The sequence below is a fragment of the Anneissia japonica genome, unplaced genomic scaffold (assembly GCF_011630105.1).
Source record: "Anneissia japonica isolate Jap-2015-1 unplaced genomic scaffold, ASM1163010v1 scaffold493_len2256704_cov171, whole genome shotgun sequence".
NCBI lineage: Eukaryota > Metazoa > Echinodermata > Crinoidea > Comatulida > Comatulidae > Anneissia > Anneissia japonica.
In genome coordinates, this window is record NW_022727062.1 from 683,424 (window position 1) to 705,503 (window position 22,080).

Below are 22,080 nucleotides of genomic sequence, written 5' to 3' on the forward strand. Positions count from 1 at the left end.
TGCTGGAACAAGTTTAATTACACGTACTTACCAAATTCAACCTGAAGCATAATCAATTATTTATCCCGCTCTAGATGAGTAGAACTATCGCGTGAATTGTTAAAAAATGTTTTAATTAAATCCTGTGTTTCCCTCTGGTAGACACTCTAATTTTAGTCAATAAATTTATGTCAGACAGACCATGTAAGTACCCGGATGTACAGATCTAACAGGAGGTAAAGACATACTAATATAGAGCACTAACATTCAAGGGCTACCCATCTTTGTTGTAAAAAGAGTGGAGGGGCCTAATGTTGTTGAATGTGGCTGGTTTTACAGGGATGGGTACAGAGGTTACCGCGGAAACTTTGTTTACCTGGATGCCCAGAAAAAATATGAAATAATGATGATTTAATAATAATAATAATAATAATAATAATAATAATAATAATAATAATAATAATAATAATAATAATAACAATAATAATAATGAATAATAATAAGGGGATGATGAGCCACAGCCCTCACAAAGGGCCTAGAAGGGAACTCCTCTGGGCAGGGAACTTTGACAATTTAGAGATTTCAAAGGATTTAAACGATTCTCGCCCAGGTAATTTTTTTTTTTCGAAATAGAGCTGTTCCAGGGAGGGTCTTGCGAAAATAGAATGTCCACCCGCATAAAAGATTATAATTATGGCACCTCTAGATGGCCGGAAATGGCACTCTCATATTAAAAATTTTGTCTGTTTTCTCCATTTTTTAAAAAATGGGGTCACGTGCTGACTGGGGTTCCCCTTGAATCTACCACTGTTCAATTTCTTTACTCAATACAGCTTTTACAACCTATAACACATTAACTACAGTGTACTGTAAATTCTGTAGTTACCCTTCATAGAACTTTATTTTTAAAAATGGCCTAATTAAGTATCTTATTGTTTCGTTAAATTAGATGGAGTTTGTGGTTATACGCTAGTTTGAAGGTTTACTGTAAGCCAATCATTTACACTTACTATACATCTTCGTGGTTAGCATAAAGAGAACAAAACCGAAAATTCAAAATTGTGATGTGATGATTCAAGAATGTGCTTTTAATATACCATTACAACCAGAAAAGAGTTGTTGGTTAAAGTAAGTCAATACATTACGTCATGGACAAAAATAGCCTTAAACGACGTACAACGCTGCCAACGGCTACTAAATCCATCTAATTATCAACCTGTTTTACATTACAAAGGCCTACCAGGCAAATGTTACATCTCCCCGGGCATGCTTTTGTAAAATACTGTACAAATACCGTACACTATGTTTATTCCCATGGTTTATTGTACCGCATCATTTTGATGAGACGTTGCGTAGTACAAACAGGTAATTACATTCGTTGTATGCACCTGCAAAAAAGAGATGGTGAAGCCGACTATATACTCGATAGAAAATCAGAAGGAGGACCTCAAGAAGGAGGACCCGTGTGCTGTTGTGGTAGGTACATCAAAATAATCTTAATTCAGTGTCTCGATAGCATGCCGATAATCAAGGACTGTTCTCTTGGTACATTGACACTCCATTGCTGCAAAGGGTTAGTGCATTTTGTATATCACAAGGCTAGCGAAATAGTCCATTGATGGAGTACTGTTATTGTCAAGTTATATTTTACTCCAAAGTCAATTATAATTTTTAGGGTTAAAACAAAATATATAATATATACAGTATATGTTAACTTCATATTGTATAAAATGACAACAACCTCCCTTTTTTGGCCTATGGGTATAACAAAGCAAATTATTTTTTTGATATATATTATGATATAAATGTAGACTCATATGATGACATAATAATATTTTGGATTGAATTGGATTGGATTGGATTTATTCGATGTAAACACCAAGGATAGCCCACGAAAGTCTAGAAGAATTCTTTCCAGTGGGGTCCTTCTAGTGGTGATTGGGCAGTAAGATGTGTATAAGAGACAGGTACAGAGGCTACCGCGGAAACTTTGTTTACCTGGATGCCCAGAAAAAATATGAAATAATGATGATTTAATAATAATAATAATAGTAATAATAATAATAATAATAATAATAATAATAATAATAATAATAATAATAATAATAATAATAATAACAACAATAACAATAATAACAATAATAATGAATAATAATAAGGGGATGATGAGCCCACAGCTCTCACAAAGGGCCCAGAAGGGAACTCCTCTGGGCAGGGAACTCTGACAATTTAGAGATTTGAAAGGATTTAAACGATTCTCGCCCAGGTAATTTTTTTTCGAAAGAGAGCTTTTCCAGGGAGGGTCCTGCGCAAATAGAATGTCCACCCGCATAAAAGATTATAATTATGGCACCTCTAGATGGCCGGAAATGGCACTCTCATATTAAAAGAAAAAAAAAAGTTTTTTAAAAATGGGGTCACGTGCTGACTGGGGTTCCCCTTAAATCTACCACTGTTCAATTTCTTTACTCAATACAGCTTTTACAACCTATAACACATTAACTACAGTGTACTGTAAATTCTGTAGTTAACCTTCATAGAACTTTATTTTTAAAAATGGCCTAATTAAGTATCTTATTGTTTCGTTAAATTAGATGGAGTTTGTGGTTATACGCTAGTTTGAAGGTTTACTGTAAGCCAATCATTTACACTTACTATACATCTTCGTGGTTAGCATAAAGAGAACTAGAACGTCGCTCCATTAAGAGTGCCTACCACATCCCCAATGCCTAAATACAGAATTCACGAATGCAGGCGATTTTTTTTCTTCATGCTCGAGGGTGAGTTTCAAGGAAACTTTACAGACGCACGTATACAGACGTCAATCAACATTTGGTTGCTCAACTCACTTGTAATGTTCGTTAGAAAAATCTATATTTTATAATAATAATTAAAGGTCAATTTATAAGGCGCAAATAAACAAGGTGTAAGCACCAAATAATAATAATAATAATAATAATAATAATAATAATAATAATAATAATAATAATGATAGTAATAATAATAATAATAATAATAATAATAATAATAATAATATTAATAATAATAATAATAATAAAAATAATAATATTATTATTATTATTAATAATAATAATTCCGCCGCCGTTGATTGTCAGAGTTTCCGAGGGATACCCCCCCTGAATTACTTCCGAAAGATTTTGAGCGACGACCGAGCACGCCCACTTTCGTTATCGTCGGGGAGATGGCCCCCATCGGGGACGTCGGACCACCTTCTATCATGCAAGACAGGTAGCGTCGTCAAGTGTTTAATGCGAGAGGCGAGATGGATTCGTCATATGACTGTAGTACGATCTTCGTATGACGCTGAGTGTGAGCCCAGGATGCACGCAAATCCTGTTAACATTGTGCCCTTTAAGGTTGATTCAAGTACCATAGGCCTAGTTACTTTATGATACGGTAACAATGATTTTGTATTGACATTCAGGTGCAATTAAGCCTAATGTTTGTACAGTTTTCTTGAAGGGTTTTCCCCTAGAGAAAAAAAGTCAAAAACAAATCCCCTTCGGCCATTCGTTGGCGAGAATAATTCAATAAGCTGGAAATTTGCGACCCCATAATTTGTCGTTATATCGATGTGGTACTACCTTCACAAGGTCTATCTTAATAATAAGAAATACATAGGCCCTAGTGTGTATAATGATACTTCAAAGATGCAGTATATCTGTAGGCCCATGAGACCATAGACCATAGAGAAAATAGAACAGATGAAACAAACTCCGCTCCGAAAAAAGTGGTAAAAGCCATTGTGATTCAATATTTTGAACATCATTAGGCCTCAAACAAATTACTTTTACCAGCTTTTACCAATTGAATCGTGAAAAAAGATATAATTTTTAAAATAAAACATAGGTTTAAAAAAATTAAATAAATCATATATTCCACAGGCTTTCGCCTGGCCATTCTGTGCAGGCTTGATTAGGTACATTACGATATATCTTAACAATTAGGTTTTCGCAGACGTTTTACTACAACTTTAAACGTACTACCAGCTAATATAAAAGTCTATAAATCATAGGAACATTATCTGTATTCCACTGTTAATTAACGAGAAAACAATTTTATATACTGAGCTAACTTAAATTGAAAATGTAAAAACCGAAAATTCAAAATTGTGATGTGATGATTCAAGAATGTGCTTTTAATATACCATTACAACCAGAAAAGAGTTGTTGGTTAAAGTAAGTCAATACATTACGTCATGGACAAAAATAGCCTTAAACGACGTACAACGCTGCCAACGGCTACTAAATCCATCTAATTATCAACCTGTTTTACATTACAAAGGCCTACCAGGCAAATGTTACATCTCCCCGGGCATGCTTTTGTAAAATACTGTACAAATACCGTACACTATGTTTATTCCCATGGTTTATTGTACCGCATCATTTTGATGAGACGTTGCGTAGTACAAACAGGTAATTACATTCGTTGTATGCACCTGCAAAAAAGAGATGGTGAAGCCGACTATATACTCGATAGAAAATCAGAAGGAGGACCTCAAGAAGGAGGACCCGTGTGCTGTTGTGGTAGGTACATCAAAATAATCTTAATTCAGTGTCTCGATAGCATGCCGATAATCAAGGACTGTTCCTTTGGTACATCCGATAATCAAGGACTGTTCTCTTGGTACATTGACACTCCATTGCTGCAAAGGGTTAGTGCATTTTGTATATCACAAGGCTAGCGAAATAGTCCATTGATGGAGTACTGTTATTGTTAAGTTATATTTTACTCCAAAGTCAATTATAATTTTTAGGGTTAAAACAAAATATATAATATATACAGTATATGTTAACTTCATATTGTATAAAATGACAACAACCTTCCTTTTTTGGCCTATGGGTATAACAAAGCAAATTATTTTTTTGATATATATTATGATATAAATGTAGACTCATATGATGACATAATAATATTTTGGATTGAATTGGATTGGATTGGATTTATTCGATGTAAACACCAAGGATAGCCCACGAAAGTCTAGAAGAATTCTTTCCAGTGGGGTCCTTCTAGTGGTGATTGGGCAGTACACTGGGTGACAATCCCCTACTCTTTTCCGAAGAGTGTACTGCGTTCATCTATAACGTGCACATGAGCCATAAATGCACACGGGACCAACGGCTTAAACGTCTCATCCGAAAGACGGTGCGCTATTGTAACTTGTATTTCAGCCCTCCAGCTGATTATCAACATCAGTAGGTTATACGATCAGTGCATTTTGTATATCACGTGGCTTGGCGAAATGGCCTATTACAATGTTGGAACTATGTTACTTTCAAGTTATTTTTTTAACTTTTTAGGATTAAAATAACTTATTCATTATATATATTGAAGTTAGCCGTTAACACTGTTGAATAAATATAAATAATCAAAGGTACATATACAGTGTTTAAATAAGGACATGATGGAACATCGTAGGCTACCCTGTAGCTTTTTAACGAATTTTAACTAATAAAAAGTCATTGTGTAATAAAATGCCTCCGACGGGATTCGAACCTGCGACCTCTCGCTGACAAGGCGAGCGTCATAACCACTAGGCCACAAAGGCTTCATGGTTAAACAGGTCCAAATAACCGTCGGAAACATTGTATTACACAATGCTACGCTACGTTGAAAAGCTATATATATATATATATATGTATATGACAACAACCTTTTATTTCCGTCTATGGGTAATAACAAAGCTAATTATTTTAGGCTGACTTATGGTGACACATATGTCTATCTTGCCATTTAACGTATGATTGCTTTATCTTTATTATTTTGAAACAGTACACAGTTAAACCTACTATTATTTTTGTCCGTAGTATATACTTGTATATAACCAATACAATACGCCGACGAAGCTTATTTTTATTAGTTTTCATCAGTGTTGTGTATAAACAAATTGATGAATAATATACAGCATTCAAATAGGAACAAGATGTTATAATCGTATCAAGCATATAGCCCTTCAACGAAAAGTTCCCTTATTCGGTTGTATAAAAAAATTCTAGCGGGATTCGAAACTGCAACCTATCCAAGTGTCATACGTGCATTTGTACACAAAATAATGCCCTTCGAAAACATCAAATTACATAAACACGTACGCAAGGCACCTTCCTTTAAAATACTCATAACAAAGTCGAGTGTTTGATTGATTGATTGATTAACTGATTTATTTATTTTATTCGTTTTTAGAGTCATAAAATATATACGAGAATAAATTAAACAAAATAGGCCTACTGAGAGAATAATACTGCACAAAAACAAGACCCTAGGAATAGCCCAAGAAAGTCAAAACATATTTCTATTGAGGTCCTTGAATTATATAATTGCACTTATCATGGTGTGAAAGAATGTACCACCAAAATTACGCTATACAGATCCATCTATATAATTATCATTATTATTATTTTCATTATTATTATTATTATTATTATTATTATTATTATTATTATTATTATTATTAATAATAATAATAATTCTTTTTTTTTTTATTTATTATTGACTGGGGTCAACATTGCTGGGCTTGCTGAGGGCAATATTAAGGGGAAATTTGGAGAGTCAATTTTTTTTTCAATCACAAGAGACATAATGGAATTTTGATGTTTAGACGTCGTTTAGGTGAGGTAGGCCTACTCCATAGTGTACAGTAATGATTGTCGCGAGATTGATGATCGTGTAAAACAGGGCTCAGCTGGGGCGGATGCAGGGGGCGGGGAGGTGCAGACGGTGCCACCGCACCCCCTAAATTGTAAGAAAAAAAATAACTGTTGTATTGAATTGTTGGAAAGATAAAATTTGGAGAAATATGCTGGGGTGGCCAGAGGTGGGCGTGGTCGGGCGTCGTTCAATGACAGTTTAGGGGTTTCAGAGGCTTATTTAATCGATTTTATAAGTAGATAGTCAGTACCCTGGTATTCAACCTTTTTGAGGTGGGGGACAGTTCCGGCTTGTTGAGACCAACGGAGAGCCGTTCCACTTTCTTTTATAACGGTGAATTCGAAATAGAAGAGGCCAGGGAACAACTTTCAGAGATAGGGGAAAATACCACCCAGACCCACCATGGTTGGGGCTGAGGCAAGAAAATGTATGATTATGGCACCTCTAGATGGTCGGAAATGTCACTCGCAGACTTAAATGTGAATTTAATTTTCTTTTCTTTTTTTTTTTTTTTAATTTTGCACTTTCAGACTCAAAACTAAGTTTTCAAAGCAATGTTTTCAACAGAGTAACATGCCCCGAGTCTGCTGGTGCCGCAAATGTTTAGACATCGCATCTTATCAGTGTCCCACTTAATCCATTGTCCCTAGTATTTGCCTACCCTTCCTCATTCCAGTACCCTACGCCACTAGATACAGTGAGCAACACTCGGAAAAAGCCACACTCGTGTCAACGTTGCTAGAGTAGGAATGCCTATGTCGTGTTGCTCTAAACAGAAAAAAGAAATCGGCCGGAAAATGATTTATTTTTACCAATGTTTCGCGGGCCGGATCAAAATCTCAGTGGCGGGCAGGATTTGGCCCCCGTGCTGGGGGTTGGAGATCGGGTCTAGTAATATGTAGAAAATACATAACATATTTTTCTCCTCAATGGTTTTTCTTCTTCTTTCTTTTTTTTTTTTGGGGTGGGGGGCAAACTTAGGGAAAAGCACATTTTCTGGGGGAAGGGGAAATGCCCCTCCGTAGCGCCGTCACTGTATACGTATTTGTCCCACAAATGAACGTGTCGTTCTACAAGTGCACATGTTTAAAACGTACGTCTACGCTGTTCTTTTGGGGGGACATTAGTGCCAATCCAAGGGGCGGAGCAGGGTTAGACGAAAGGGCCATTACATACTGTAACACTGTTGTTTTATGTCCATTATGAATTAACGTTTTTTAGGTACAGAATAAATTCTTTAGATTTAAAAATAATTGAAAATAACAAAGAATACGAAGCACTGTATGTTGAGGGTGCTTCTCAATGGCGTAGCTAAACAGATTGGATTGACCCACGTTCCTTCCCCACTCCGTTCAGCAAATGCTTGCGGTCTTCCTCTCTAGGCGCCCCAACATGAAAACTTGCTCAGTAAAAAATACACCTTGGTAATAACAAGTTTTACATCATTCATCATCAAAATGTCCTTCTACTCGCAGGTGTTGAAAGGGGTAGCGCCAGTCATTCTCCCCCTCCCCACCTCCACCTGTCGGGAAAAGTTTCCCCTACCCCTATCTGGAAAACCACAAATCGTTGGGGAGAAAAAAATGTATATGTATTTTCTACATGTTAGTAGACTACAAAATCGATTAATAAGCCTTCGGAACCCCTACATTGTCATATTTTCGCCGCCTCACACCCCGCGAAACACTCTCGAGAGATTTTGAGCGACACCCTAAATACAGTTTAAGCGCCCACCCTCTGTTTTCCCAAATCATCCCTTAATACAGACAGCCTCAAATTTGATAACGATATATTTCGCATCGTGCTCGATGGGAATTATAATATATTTATTCATCAAATCGTTTTCAAACAACTTGAGGTAATCTGTTATTTTTTGTTTGCTCTGTTATTATTCTGTCTGTACTATACGTCATTGTTTTGTCAATGTTTATCTCTCCGTGGTACGAAAAAGACACTACTGGAGCCAATTCATAAGTTTGACACTTCGAAAAGGTCTATACGCCTAACGTTCCGGTGTTGAATAAATCTAACTCTATAACCATAAAACTATATAAATACCTTGGTTTTTGTTTGACAAACAAACTCGTTCTTCATTGAAATGATAGCATTTGGAACCTATTTGGTACTGAGGTTGTCAGAGGGTGAACATGATGAGGTAAGTAATTCGTTTCGTATTACACAAGTAAATTAATTACTCTAGGCCTAATCATTTATTATCCGTACATCCAATTCTTAAAATCTAAAAAAAGGTTAGAGGACGGAAACATTATAGAAATGTTTCCGTCCCCCTTTATTTCAACAATCTCTAACGAGGATGTCCCTATCCATCATACGCTGGCGACGGCAAACCCTGGTCATTGGGTCCATTATGGTAAACCGACACAAAATGTATTTTTCTCCACTCCCTCTGGACAGTTTAAGCCTGGTTTCCTGTCGACGTAAGAAGGCAGATTTACTTACGACTACGTCGTTTTATCATAACAAAATGCGATTTGACAGGAAACCGATTGCGACTGGTGCGTTGTGAAATCGACGTAACGTAAGGTTAAATCGTCGCAAAGCAATGTTGGACAGGAAACCGTCGTATTGAATTTTCTTGCGATACGTCGATTTTCCACAATTTGACAGGAAACCGCGATTCAGTGACTTATGCTTGAATGATCATGCTTGCGTTGCCTTGTGTTACGTCTCTTACGAAAGTTGACTTGGAGTCAACTTTCGTAAGAGACGTAGCATTATGGACCAGAAATCGTAAGAAGCAGCCAATCAGATACGAGAATTATGACGTAGCCTTTATGACGTACCACGTTTTGACGTGGCTGAAACCATAGAGAAAATAGAACTATTTTCTCTATGCTGAAACTGGTCAGATTGTTCTACAGTAGAAAAAATATAGGCCCTATGAAAATTCTGCGTTTCTTGCTTCTTTGAGTAGTCTACAATACGCCACACATCCACGCAGTAGCCTATACAATTGGGTTTCTTATTATTATTATCATTACTATACTGAAATTGAATTCGAAAATAAACAAGGATTTGTTTCAATTACAATCGTATAATACGGTACCAAGCGAATTGTTCAGAAATAAATCTGTTGTAAACCATTCCTATTTCCAGTCAAGTGGTTGTATGAATTTTTTTTTTTAAATAGTTAGGCCTATAGGTTTAATCGGGAGAAATAATATATTTTAAATTGTGCAAGTAATAATTATGAAACAAGTGTTATTCCATGCTTTAATAAACATATAATAACATAATATACTCATAGGTCTACATCTTTCTTTTTATATAAGAACCAGAGCAATTTTGCCGAGGCTAAGTGTTCTTATTTTTCGGCTAATAATAATTTGTCCGATTCAACTCACACCTGACAATGATCCCACGTTTATTGTGACCAGTTCAGTCCAGATCAACACATTGAGAAGTACAACACAATACCAGAAACTTGTGTGGTGGTAGCGGCATTAATCTTTTAGGGAATGAAGGCATGGCCGATATTCCACAGGAACAGCTTTCTTTAATTCATTCCAATGAGTGCCGTCTGTACTCTCGACGATGGATCATGTTGGCAACTGTCTCTTATACACATCTAGATGTGTATAATTTCACAGCAAATATACTGTACTGTATTACAAAGGATATCTTCATTGTCACACCTACTGTGCCTATGTAAAAATAAGACTAAAATATTTTTTCTAGATTAAAAAAAAGAACATAATTATCGCATTTGAAATTTTACCTCAATTTGTTCTTATTTTTAAAGCAATTTCAGCAGTCCCAGTGTTCCTAAAACCCGGGGTTGTAAAATGTATCAGTTACACACAAATAGGCATACATGCCAGTGGATTAGTAGCACTAGCTCAGCAGCATCGTTTGATTATGGTAATGACGACAATGATGGTACAGTATAATGAATAATACTGCAACAAATTAGTTTCAATGAGAAGAGTAGGCCTAGTCAAAATGAAAATAACAAATTTTATCACAAACCAAGGGGGCCATATATACAGCAGGAGTGAGGACCGTTTTATATCTATTTTGTCAATTAGGGCTAAAGTTTACCACCAATCCAACTTTCCCGCGTACCAATTTTTTTGTTGTCATAATCTTTCTCTCAAAATAGATTGGGTGACAAGCACCTCGAGGCCGTGGCCAATTAATTCAGTTTCCCAGAATTAAAATTTGGTGGTATGAAAAACGAATGTTCAGGGAATGTTCGAAGCATCATTGTGAAACAAAATGAATTTTACAAACATCAAATAAGCCTTTTTGTATTTTAATAATGTAGGCCTAACTTCTTTGCAATAATCCATGTTATTAATGTTAGACGTTTTGCTAACATTTACAGTGCAGCTCATAATATAAAGAGGTAGAGGCCTAAATTCGCGCGAAAACCCTGGGTAACAAGGATTAGTGGGAAAAGCAGCCAATCGTAAGTGACTACAAATTACGTCATTTTTATGTCGTCGTATCGCAAGAAAAATTCAACTCAACGTAACAGTCGCAAGCGCTCGTTTTGGACTCTGGATGGAGTTCAACGTCGTAAGTTCAACTTTCGTAAGCGGCTGAAAATTGCTTGTTTATCTGCGGCCCAACACGATCAACGCAAACGTCGTTGACGTCGGCATTATTTCAACTTTGCGTAAGAGTCGTAAGAAACGTATGAAACGTAAGAAATTCTGATCTTTACGTCGACAGGAAACCAGGCTTTACCCAGCCGTTCTGTATTTTGCACAGAATGATACAACATATTTCTATTGCGACATGGACACATCCATATCCATATCTATGAGTTCTCTAATATCTCTGATAAAATCAAACGACGCCATTGTCATTTTCTTTCAAATAGAAGTTTAAGTTAGATGATCTTCTGTTTACTTCTAACTCTAGGTCTACATTTAACAATGTTTTCTATTGAGGTCTAAAATCTATACAACTCGATCGATTGGATATCAACCGCTTAGGCCTACTAATTTTCTTTTTTACTCAGATGACGTCTGGAAGCAACAGTGAAGGTGGTGAGAGTGGCGAGTATGACGGCCACCGTGGTGATAACGGAGAACATGGTGGGGATACTGACCACGAAAGTGGAGAGCATGATGCAGATGATGCAACCCGACGACCCGGTAGAGGATGGCCAAATTGGCGCCCAGATGCTACTGTTTTTCCAAGATGGCCAGATTGGCGCCCAGATGGTGCAACACGACGGCCCGATGGAAGATGGCCAGATTGGCGCCCAGGTGCAACCCGACGACCCGATAGAAGATGGACTTGGCGCCCAGATGATGCAACCCGACGACCCGATAGACGATGGCCTTGGAGCCCAGATGATGCAACCCGACGACCCGATAGACGATGGCCTTGGAGCCCAGATGATGCAACCCGACGACCCGATAGACGATGGCCTTGGAGCCCAGATGATGCAACCCGACGACCCGATAGACGATGGCCTTGGAGCCCAGATGATGCAACCCGACGACCCGATAGACGATGGCCTTGGAGCCCAGATGATGCAACCCGACGACCCGATAGACGATGGCCTTGGAGCCCAGATGATGCAACCCGACGACCCGATAGACGATGGCCTTGGAGCCCAGATGATGCAACCCGACGACCCGATAGACGATGGCCTTGGAGCCCAGATGATGCAACCCGACGACCCGATAGACGATGGCCTTGGAGCCCAGATGATGCAACCCGACGACCCGATAGAGGATGGCCAGACTGGCGCCCAGATGATGCAACCCGACGACCCGATAGACGATGGCCTTGGCGCCCAGATGATGCAACCCGACGACCCGATAGAAGATGGCCTTTAATACTATGAATTTAACAGGTAACTACCGGAGAGCCGGAAAAATCAACTTCAACCTCAAACTCAAGATGTTGTAATCGTAAAATCATTCTGTTGACTATTGCTGTTCTCTGCCTCTTAACTGCTGCAGCATTTGGAACCTATTTGGTACTGAGGTTGTCAGAGGGTGAACATGATGAAGTAAGTAATTTGTTTCGTATTACACAAGTAAATTAATTACTCTAGGCCTATTCATTTATTATCCGTACATCCAATTCTTAAAATCTAAAAAAAGGTTAGAGGACGGAAACATTATATAAATGTTTCCGTCTTCCTTTATTTCAACAATCTCTAACGAGGATGTCCATATCCATCATACGCTGGCGACGGCAAACCCTGGTCATTGGGTCCATTATGGTAAACCGACACAAAATGTACCTTTCTCCACTCCCTCTGGACAGTTTACCCAGCCGTTCTGCATTTTGCACAGAATGATACAACATATTTCTATTGCGACATGGACACATCCATATCTATGAGTTCTTTAATATCTCTGATAAAATCAAACGACGCCATTGTCATTTTCTTTCAAATAGAAGTTTAAGTTAAATGATCTTCTGTTGACTTCCAACTCTAGGCCTACATTTAACAATGTTTTCTATTTCAGTCTAAAATCTATACAACTCGATCGATTGGATATCAACCGCTTACTAATTTTCTTTTTTACTCAGATGACGTCTGGAAGCAGCAGTGAAGGTGGTGAGGGTTGCGAGTATGACGGCCACCGTGGTGATAACGGAGAACATGGTGGGGATAGTGACCACGATAGTGGAGAGCATGATGCAGATGATGCAACCCGACGACCCGGTAGAGGATGGCCAAATTGGCGCCCAGATGCTACTGTTTTTCCAAGATGGCCAGATTGGCGCCCAGATGGTGCAACGCGACGGCCCGATGGAAGATGGCCAGATTGGCGCCCAGGTGCAACCCGACGACCCGATAGAAGATGGACTTGGCGCCCAGATGATGCAACCCGACGACCCGATGGACGATGGCCTTGGCGCCCAGATGATGCAACCCGACGACCCGATAGAAGATGGCCAGACTGGCGCCCAGATGATGCAACCCGACGACCCGATAGACGATGGCCTTGGCGCCCAGATGATGCAACCCGACGACCCGATAGAAGATGGCCAGACTGGCGCCCAGTAACCCCACCCGATATTCCATGGCCGCCTGCTGTGCCTGAGATACCACCTGGTCACCCAAGAGTTCCATGGTAAATTTCATCATCTTGGTAAGTACTACTCACTGCAGCACACTCTTCTACGACTACTACCTATCTACTACTACTGCTAAAGCTGCTACTCTTGTAACCATACATTATATCTATAATATATAATACTATACAAAGATAAAGTTTATTGAATAGCAGAATCAACAAATTGCGGCAAATTTCAAACAGTAACTCTATTTTATTTACGTACCAATTTGATTATTCAACACCTTTAATACTGTCTCTTATACACATCTAGATGTGTATAAGAGACAGGCAAATATACTGTACTGTATTACAAAGGATATCATCATTGTCACACCTACTGTGCCTATATAAAAATAAGATTAAAATATTTTTTCTAGATTAAAAAAAAGAACATAATTATCGCATTTGAAATTTTACCTCAATTTGTTCTTATTTTTAAAGCAATTTCAGCAGTCCCAGTGTTCCTAAGTTTCTCAAACAGACGCAGACACAACTTTCTTAGAAATTGCAGATCCTTTGGCGTTTTCCCTAAATGTATTACATATATAATAATTATATATATATATATATATATAGTTATAAATTTGATTGATTACAATAGGCTGGCCTACTCAGATACTTTGATATTTCACTTTTAGAATATACGGTACATAAAATTAAAAACTTTATTATTTAAACTTTATATTAGCAAATTTATAGAACATGACACAGAATATGAATATTTTTGTAGTTTAAAATACTTCATAGATAACTGGTACGGTATTACATCAAATATTTTGTATTGAAAACCTTGTCATATTCATTCAATAGATTAATCAAGTGTATCTTATTTGTTAACCTTAAATGTTCATTTATAATTGCTTGTTAAATAAAACAAAACTTACCGTAGACACGTTCTTTTTAGTAGTATTCCTACCAGTTCACGTCTATTCTGCAAGTTATACAACACGAGTTAAAGAAAGTTAAAGAATAACAATATTTGTCTTTAGTTTTAAATACATTGTTGTCTTATTAATGATTAATTAAGTATTAATTTCCACTATTAAACAAAAATGAGGATATCAAAGCAAGTTGAAAACGTCTTTAAAAATTTCAAAATAATCCACAATAACAAGCATAGCATGCATGGCCCAGGTAAATATCTAACATTTTATCAAAGATGCTCCAAGAACAGGTTTGCAGGTAACCAAGAAGTAACGCGTCTTATCTCAGTTTTGGTAAAGAAACCGAAAGGCGGTCGGATTCATGGATTAAAGTTATTTGCTGCGATTTTAATATTCCGATTAAAAGAATCGATTGAAAAAAAGAATTAAATTCTGTCTATAAATCATTATTAGGAACATCATGTATTCTACTGGTTTTTACGAGAAACATATGCTATACTGACATAAATTAAAGTATAAAATCCTAAAATACATAATTGTGTATTTCAAATGCTCCAATAGAAAAGCTTATACTTTAATAATACAATTACAAGTAGAAAGAGTTGCTGGTTAAATCAATACATTACGTAATGTACCAAAATAACCTTAACCGGCGTACGAGCCGCCAATGGCAACTAAAGCCATCACATTATCAGCCTGTTTGCCTTCCAAAGGTCTTTGCAAAATAACAAATATCTATTGAACCGCATTAATTGATCAAACGTTGCGTAGAACTGCAAACAGTTAACCATTCGTTGTATGCACCTGTTAACTAATATCAAAAGATGGTGAAGCCGACTATATACCCGAGTGAAAATCAGAAGGTGGACCTTAAGAAGGAGGACCCGTGTGTTGTTGTGGTAGGTACATCAAAATAATCTTAATTCAGTGTCTCGATAGCATGCCGATAATCAAGGACTGTTCCTTTGGTACATTGACACTCCATTGCTGCAAAGGGTTTAGTGCATTTTGTATATCACAAGGCTAGCGAAATAGTCCATTGATGGAGTACTGTTATTGTCAAGTTATATTTTACTCCAAAGTCAATTATAATTTTTAGGGTTAAAACAAAATATATAATATATACAGTATATGATAACTTCATATTGTATAAAATGACAACAACCTTCCTTTTTTTGGCCTATTGGTATAACAAAGCAAATTATTTTTTTGATATATATTATGATATAAATGTAGACTCATATGATGACATAATAATACACATTATCACTAGGTCTATAAAATATTAGCAATATCTATATATCATATGTAGGCCTATATTACTAACGTATGATTCCATTTTAGTCCATATATCTTTAAGAACGCCGTAAACATACTACCTTTGTGTCAGAAAATATATACTTATGTAACCAGCACAATACGCCGACGAAGCTTTTTTTTTTGATTAAGCTACACTTTTCAAGCTTTATGTCATATATATATATATATATATATATATATATATATATATATACATATATATATAATAGGCCTATATATATATATATATATATAATAGGCCTATATATATATATAAACAAATTGATTATTAATAATAACAGTGTTCAGATAGGTACAAGATATTATAACCATAACAAGCGTAGCCCTTCAACGAAAAGTTCCTTTATTAAGTTGTATGAAAAATGTATCGGACGGGATTCGAACCTGCAATCTCACTATCAAAGCGAGTGTAATACTGCATTTGGACAAAATACCCTTCGTAGCTAGATCCGGTTTCCTACGAAGCACATACTCACGAACAGAGTAAGACACCTTCTTTGGACCCCCATCACAAAGTCGACTGATTGATTGATTGATTTAATTTTTTCGTAGAGTCATACAATAACCTGCAAACCATTACAAAATAATGACAGGGATACAAATTGATTGAAAACGTGAAAATTACAAGGAATAGCCCAAGAAAGCATTTATTTGCATTGGGGTCCTTGAAATATATAATTGCTCTATGCAAAGTATAATATATTTATTTATCAAATCGTTTTAAAACTTGAAGCAATCTGTCATATTTTTTGCACTGTCATAATCTATACTATACGTCATTGCTTTGTTATAGTGTACCTACCCTTGGAATTGTTCCTTTTGTATTTGTTCTAATATCCATGACAATGACCTCACACAGGCTTTGACAGATATGTGCCTGACTTCACATAGAACCATTCTGTTTCATCGTCGTTGTATACATTTAAAATCGTGATATAATTAAACTCTTAATAAGTATTTGTTTTGGGATTTATTATTATAATTTCGGAGAATAGTCCATAGACTTAATATTGAGTCTAGAAGAAGCAGAACGCCGGGAGAAAATCCCCTACTCTTTTCCGAAGAGTGTACTGCGTTTCTTGTGAGCCATAAATGCACACGGGACCAACCGCTTAAACGTCTCATCCGAAAGACGGTGCGCTATTGTACCTTGTGTTTCAGCTGGAGGGCAGCGATGGGAATTTAACCGGGGACGAAGAGATCTCCACGGTTCAGCGCACACAGTGGCTCTCCGCCAGATTAGCCGACTGAGCCAAGCTGCTCTCTCTACTACTGAGGCCAATTCATGACTTACAAACTCCCAGCATGACTCACGAGCGCGAATGAGATAACAATCTTCTTGTAATAATTAGGCTATGTTCACATACGACCGCTAACAGTTACTAAAGCCGGGCACCCACATCGTCGTCTCCCTGTGAGTCTGTTGATTGTCAGTGGCAGTCTGAACGGATGGTCATTAAATAACGATCCGTCGTGGCGTTGCGTTTTCCATCGGAATCACGACGGCAGACGAGTATCGGGTGCAGTGAGTGCCCGGCCTAATGACGGTTAGCATTATCGAGATTGATATGTCCAACTATACCATCGGATACAATATAAGCTAACGTCCCACAAAACGATGGCGTTAAAACATACGCAAGGACACGTGCTTGTGAGACAACACGTGCACTTTTTAGACACGTGCGTATTCTTGGCCCTGTCTGATTGGTCAGTTGTTTGGTTTGATTGAGACTCCGGAAAGATCCATTAGACCTATGCCTAACGTCTGGTGTGTTGAATGGAACAATCTAATTCCGTTTTGCTACAACTTAATACAAACATAAACTTAGGCTTATATAGGTATAAGAATTTTTTTTTTCAATGAAATTATTTTTCATTTCCTTTCATTTCATTTATTTTTCGCCAATTCAAACAACAATACAAAAGGACAAAAAAGACAGGACAACACCCTTGTCGGTGACAGGATAAACAAAAAGCAAACTTAATTGCTGTAAACAGTTATTTTTCCTCCGACAAGGGCAGTAACATTAAAAACATTCTATTTTCTATTTGATGGGATCCCAATGGAATGGCAATGTGCAGTATCAACTTTGTTTTATCAACTTTTGTTTTATGAACTTTTGGGGTTTGTCTTGGAAACTTGTACTATGGACTTCATTGATTGCATAACCTCTTTTAAAAGGGGAATAAAACTTCAGCTGGCAAACTATGTTATCATGTGTGGCGATCTAAGGGGCAAGCATCAAATGGCTTTAGCCCCTAAAACATCATGTTTGTAAATGTTAAGGCGAGTTGATTGGCCGAGCGGTTAATTCAGTGGCACCGTAACCTTCAGCTCTTATAAATTCGGCGCTGGTTCGAACGGCTCACTAGGACAAGGACTTTAAACTGTAGGCCCAGTCTACGCATTTGTGCACTTTAACGAACCCAGTACATCATTCGACAAGAGTAGGGGTTACTCCGGTGTACTGGTCCAATCAGTCCCCTGTTGTTTAATGGATAGGCCTATGCCACCTATGATAGTGATTAAGTTTACTAATTGGCGTATCCTTGGCGCTCGTGCCTAAAGAAATGAAATGTAATATCAGGATTACCGTAAATCTTACAATTTTTATTGATTTTAGTGAGGCACCTATTCAAGAGCGGGTGCTTTCTCGAGAGCGTGTATGCTAAACTGGTAGCCTACCATTTATTATTTAATCATTAAGAGCAACATTAGAAAAACCATGAAAAAACAGTAAAAACTATGTACAATTAAACAATAAAGATTTACTTGGATCCAGTAAGATATAAACTTCCAATCAGAAACGAATAAAATGTTTTAGTTTTCGGATTAATTATTTAACACAAAAGACTTCAATTGAGTTACCAGCAGTAAGGTCCTAAGTGTGTATGCCAAGGTAAGCCTATTATTTACTTCTGTTCCGAAAAAGTCAATACTTTGTTCATTGTTTGCAAAACTCACTTAAAAGGGGAATTCCAGATATTTTTTCTGCTAAAAAGAGTTACATGTGTTGTAATAAATGTGGACTTCGTAGTCACCTGCAAAATGTATCTGCCAACAAAACGTCGTGGTTTAATATGTTATAATTTTGCCATGAAAACTATTGTAAAAAAAATGTATAGGTCTATTATTAAAGAGGATAGCTAGAAAAAAAAAGAACAAAAATGTCATTAATTAAAGCAAGCTTTCTGCAGTATCAGGCAGTGCTGTTTCAGGCATTTTCAATATAGAATTACAATGTTGAAGTAATAAGCCCGGCAAGGTGTATTTGTTTGTTTATGATTTTTCCACAAACAAAAGTTTTGATCTGAAGAACGACACAAAAACTACCGAATATATGAATTTCATCATTACCATTATCACCATCATCACCACCATCATTAACGCAGTCCTTGTTGGCCGTCTCCCGAAGTAAAACATATTTACCTCGCTCCTTTAGCTGTCATCCACAACATGCAGGCAAATTTCACAATCTAATCTTTCCATCTGGATTTTGGGTCTCCCCGACTTCGTTACCTGTTCTTGCAGTCCATTCTGTTTATAATTAACCAAAACAGGTTTCTCAGACTTTTGGACATTTTACAAAACGACAAGAACCAGAAAGAATTATCATTACGTTTTATGTTGATGACCGCTTTTCCACTATGTAATTTTTTAATGAATTTAGAGATATTTACCCTCGCCTCTCCGAAGGAAAGGCGAAGGGTATTGCAATAACGCGAGCCTATGTGTCTGTGTATCTGTGGGTCTGTTGGTGTATTTATCTGTCTGTAGTGTGTCGGTCTGTGGCGCATAACTCAAAAACTACACCGATTTACTTCAAAGTTAAACACATTTATAATATTACATATCGGTCCCCAGTGAATTTGGTGCTAATAAAGCGGATCGACCATATGCCTCATTTTGGCCGACAGACTGGAAGCGGCCTGGACGGCGTGCAAGCCCAGTTGATGGGCATGCCACCTGAGGCCTATGATGATAGGGCTCGTTTTCTCGGATGGAGTGGAGAAGTAAAATGCATATTTTAAGTATTTTGGGCCGTATATATCACTATTTGCTGTCCGAATTTTATTAAAAAATAATAATAATAATAATAATAATAATTGTGAAGAATAATATATGAAACTTCAATAAATGCACAAATAATAAAAGTTAATAATAATAATAATAATAATATTAATAATAATAATAATAATAATATTATTAATAATAATATTAATTAAAATAACAATAATAATAATAATAATAATAATAAAAATAATAATAATAATAATAATAATAATGATAATAATAATAATTTTAAGTATTTTAGGGCCGTATATATCACTATTTGCTGTCCCAATTTTATTTAAAAAAATAATAATAATAATTGTGAATAATAATATATGAAACTTCAATAAATGCACAAATAATTAAAAAGTTAATAATAATAATAATAATAATATTAATAATAATAATAATAATAATAATAATAATAATAATAATAATAAAGAGAGAAATTCGAACCCAATACAGTAGAACTTTACACATAACACGTGCACCTTCACCGCTCAGCTACACTTCACCTGACAAATATTTGTAGTTAGTAACATCTGTCTCTTATACACATCTAGATGTATATATATATATGTATATATATATATATATATATATATATATATATATATATATGTGTGTGTGTGTGTGTGTGTGTGTGTGTATGTGTGTGGGTGGGTGTGTGTGGGTGTGTGTGTATCACAATAGAGCAAGGGTTTGTAATCTCAGATTATTATGATAATATTATGAACATTTCATACAGGTAACAACCGGAGAGCAGAAGAAATCGACTTCAACCTCAACCTCAAAATGTAATCGTAAAGCCATTCTGTTGACAATTGCTGTTCTCTGCCTGTTAACTGCTGCAGCTGTCGGAACCTATTTTGCACTGAGGTCAGAGGGTGAACATGATGAGGTAGGTAAAACATGGGTTTCGTATTACACGAGTAACTTAATTGATCTAATAATTTTTAATCGGTACATTCAAGTATAACTTATACAATCAACGACAGGATAGTATCATTTAATACTATACACATTTATACCGTGCCCTTGCAAGATATACAAAACGCTTGCGATGACCCTACAGTCTTTAGATCCTGGTAAACCGACACAAAATGTACCTTTCTCCACTCCCTCTGGGGAGCTTACACAGTCATTTTGCATTTCGCACAGACTAATTCAACATCTTTCCATTGCGACTAACATATCATGTCTCAGTTCTCTAATAAACCAATATTTTCTATCACATAGAAGTTAATGAACTTCTGTCGACTTTTACGATAAATCACTTAGGACTACACAAATATAGTAACATTTCCTATTAATTCAGGCCAAATACTATACTACACGATCGATTGGATATCAACCGCTTACTTATTTTTTTTTTACTCAGATGACGTCTGGAAGCAGCAGTGAGAGCAGTGAGAGTGGAGAGTATGATGGCCACCGTGGCGGAGAGCATGGTGGACATGGAGATCATAATGGTGGACAGCATGGAGGACATGGAGACCACGATAGTGGAGAGCACGGTAGACCTCACACACCTGGCCACCACGATGGTGGTGGCGAGCATGGCGGACGTGGAGACCACGATAGTGGAGAGCACGGTAGACCTCACACACCTGGCCACCACGATGGTGGTGGCGAGCATGGCGGACGTGGAGATTATGGTGGTAGAGAGCATGGCGGACGTGGTGACCACGATAGTGGAGAGCACGGTAGACCTCACAGACCTGGCGGCCGCGGACGACCGTCTCCAAGAACAGATAGACCACTTTAATTATCTATTGCCTTGGGCGTATCATAAACATATATGATGTGTCTACAGCTTCTGTGTGAAGAACTGAATAATAATTAAGCGAACATTTGAATTCTTTAAATTAAATCGATTTAGAAAACAAACAATATATAGTCAAACGGAAAAATAAGAAATCTGCAAGAAGAAAATTTTGTAGATCTATCATATAATAATAACTTATATAATATATATATATATATATATATATATATATATATATCATCTGGATAAATCATTTGGCTTATTCATTGAGGCATGCCTCTAAAGTTTAGTTTTGGCCTTCCTGTTTACTTGTTCAGGCTGTTTATTCTAATCCCACCTAGCCTATTGTTT

The 22,080-nt window shown here is 36.8% G+C and overlaps 2 protein-coding genes across 2 annotated transcripts; both read left to right on the plus strand.

Annotated features, from left to right (window-relative positions):
• Nucleotides 1-8,741: 8,741 nt before the first annotated feature.
• LOC117113410 (uncharacterized 29.1 kDa protein in cryB1 5'region-like) lies at nucleotides 8,742-12,464 on the plus strand. The gene is made up of 2 exons (XM_033256732.1): nucleotides 8,742-8,800; nucleotides 11,636-12,464. The coding sequence occupies exon 2, from the start codon at nucleotides 11,679-11,681 to the stop codon at nucleotides 12,462-12,464; it is 786 nt and encodes a 261-aa protein (XP_033112623.1). The 5' UTR covers nucleotides 8,742-8,800; nucleotides 11,636-11,678.
• Nucleotides 12,465-15,271: 2,807 nt separating this feature from the next.
• On the plus strand, nucleotides 15,272-21,974 carry LOC117113438 (oleosin-B4-like). The gene is made up of 3 exons (XM_033256770.1): nucleotides 15,272-15,486; nucleotides 20,710-20,862; nucleotides 21,343-21,974. Exons 1-3 carry the CDS (start codon nucleotides 15,412-15,414, stop codon nucleotides 21,727-21,729), a joined length of 615 nt encoding a protein of 204 aa, XP_033112661.1. The 5' UTR covers nucleotides 15,272-15,411; the 3' UTR covers nucleotides 21,730-21,974.
• The last annotated feature ends 106 nt before the right edge of the window (nucleotides 21,975-22,080 follow it).

What these genes read in the sequence shown, in the direction of transcription:
- LOC117113410 (XM_033256732.1), top strand. Translation starts at nt 11,679, where the DNA reads ATGACGGCCACCGTGGTGATAACGGAGAACATGGTGGGGATACTGACC.
- LOC117113438 (XM_033256770.1), top strand. Translation starts at nt 15,412, where the DNA reads ATGGTGAAGCCGACTATATACCCGAGTGAAAATCAGAAGGTGGACCTT. An exon ending in AGGACCCGTGTGTTGTTGTG is followed by an intron (nt 15,487 to 20,709) that starts GTAGGTACATCA and finishes CATTTCATACAG; the next exon opens with GTAACAACCGGAGAGCAGAA. An exon ending in CAGAGGGTGAACATGATGAG is followed by an intron (nt 20,863 to 21,342) that starts GTAGGTAAAACA and finishes TTTTTTACTCAG; the next exon opens with ATGACGTCTGGAAGCAGCAG.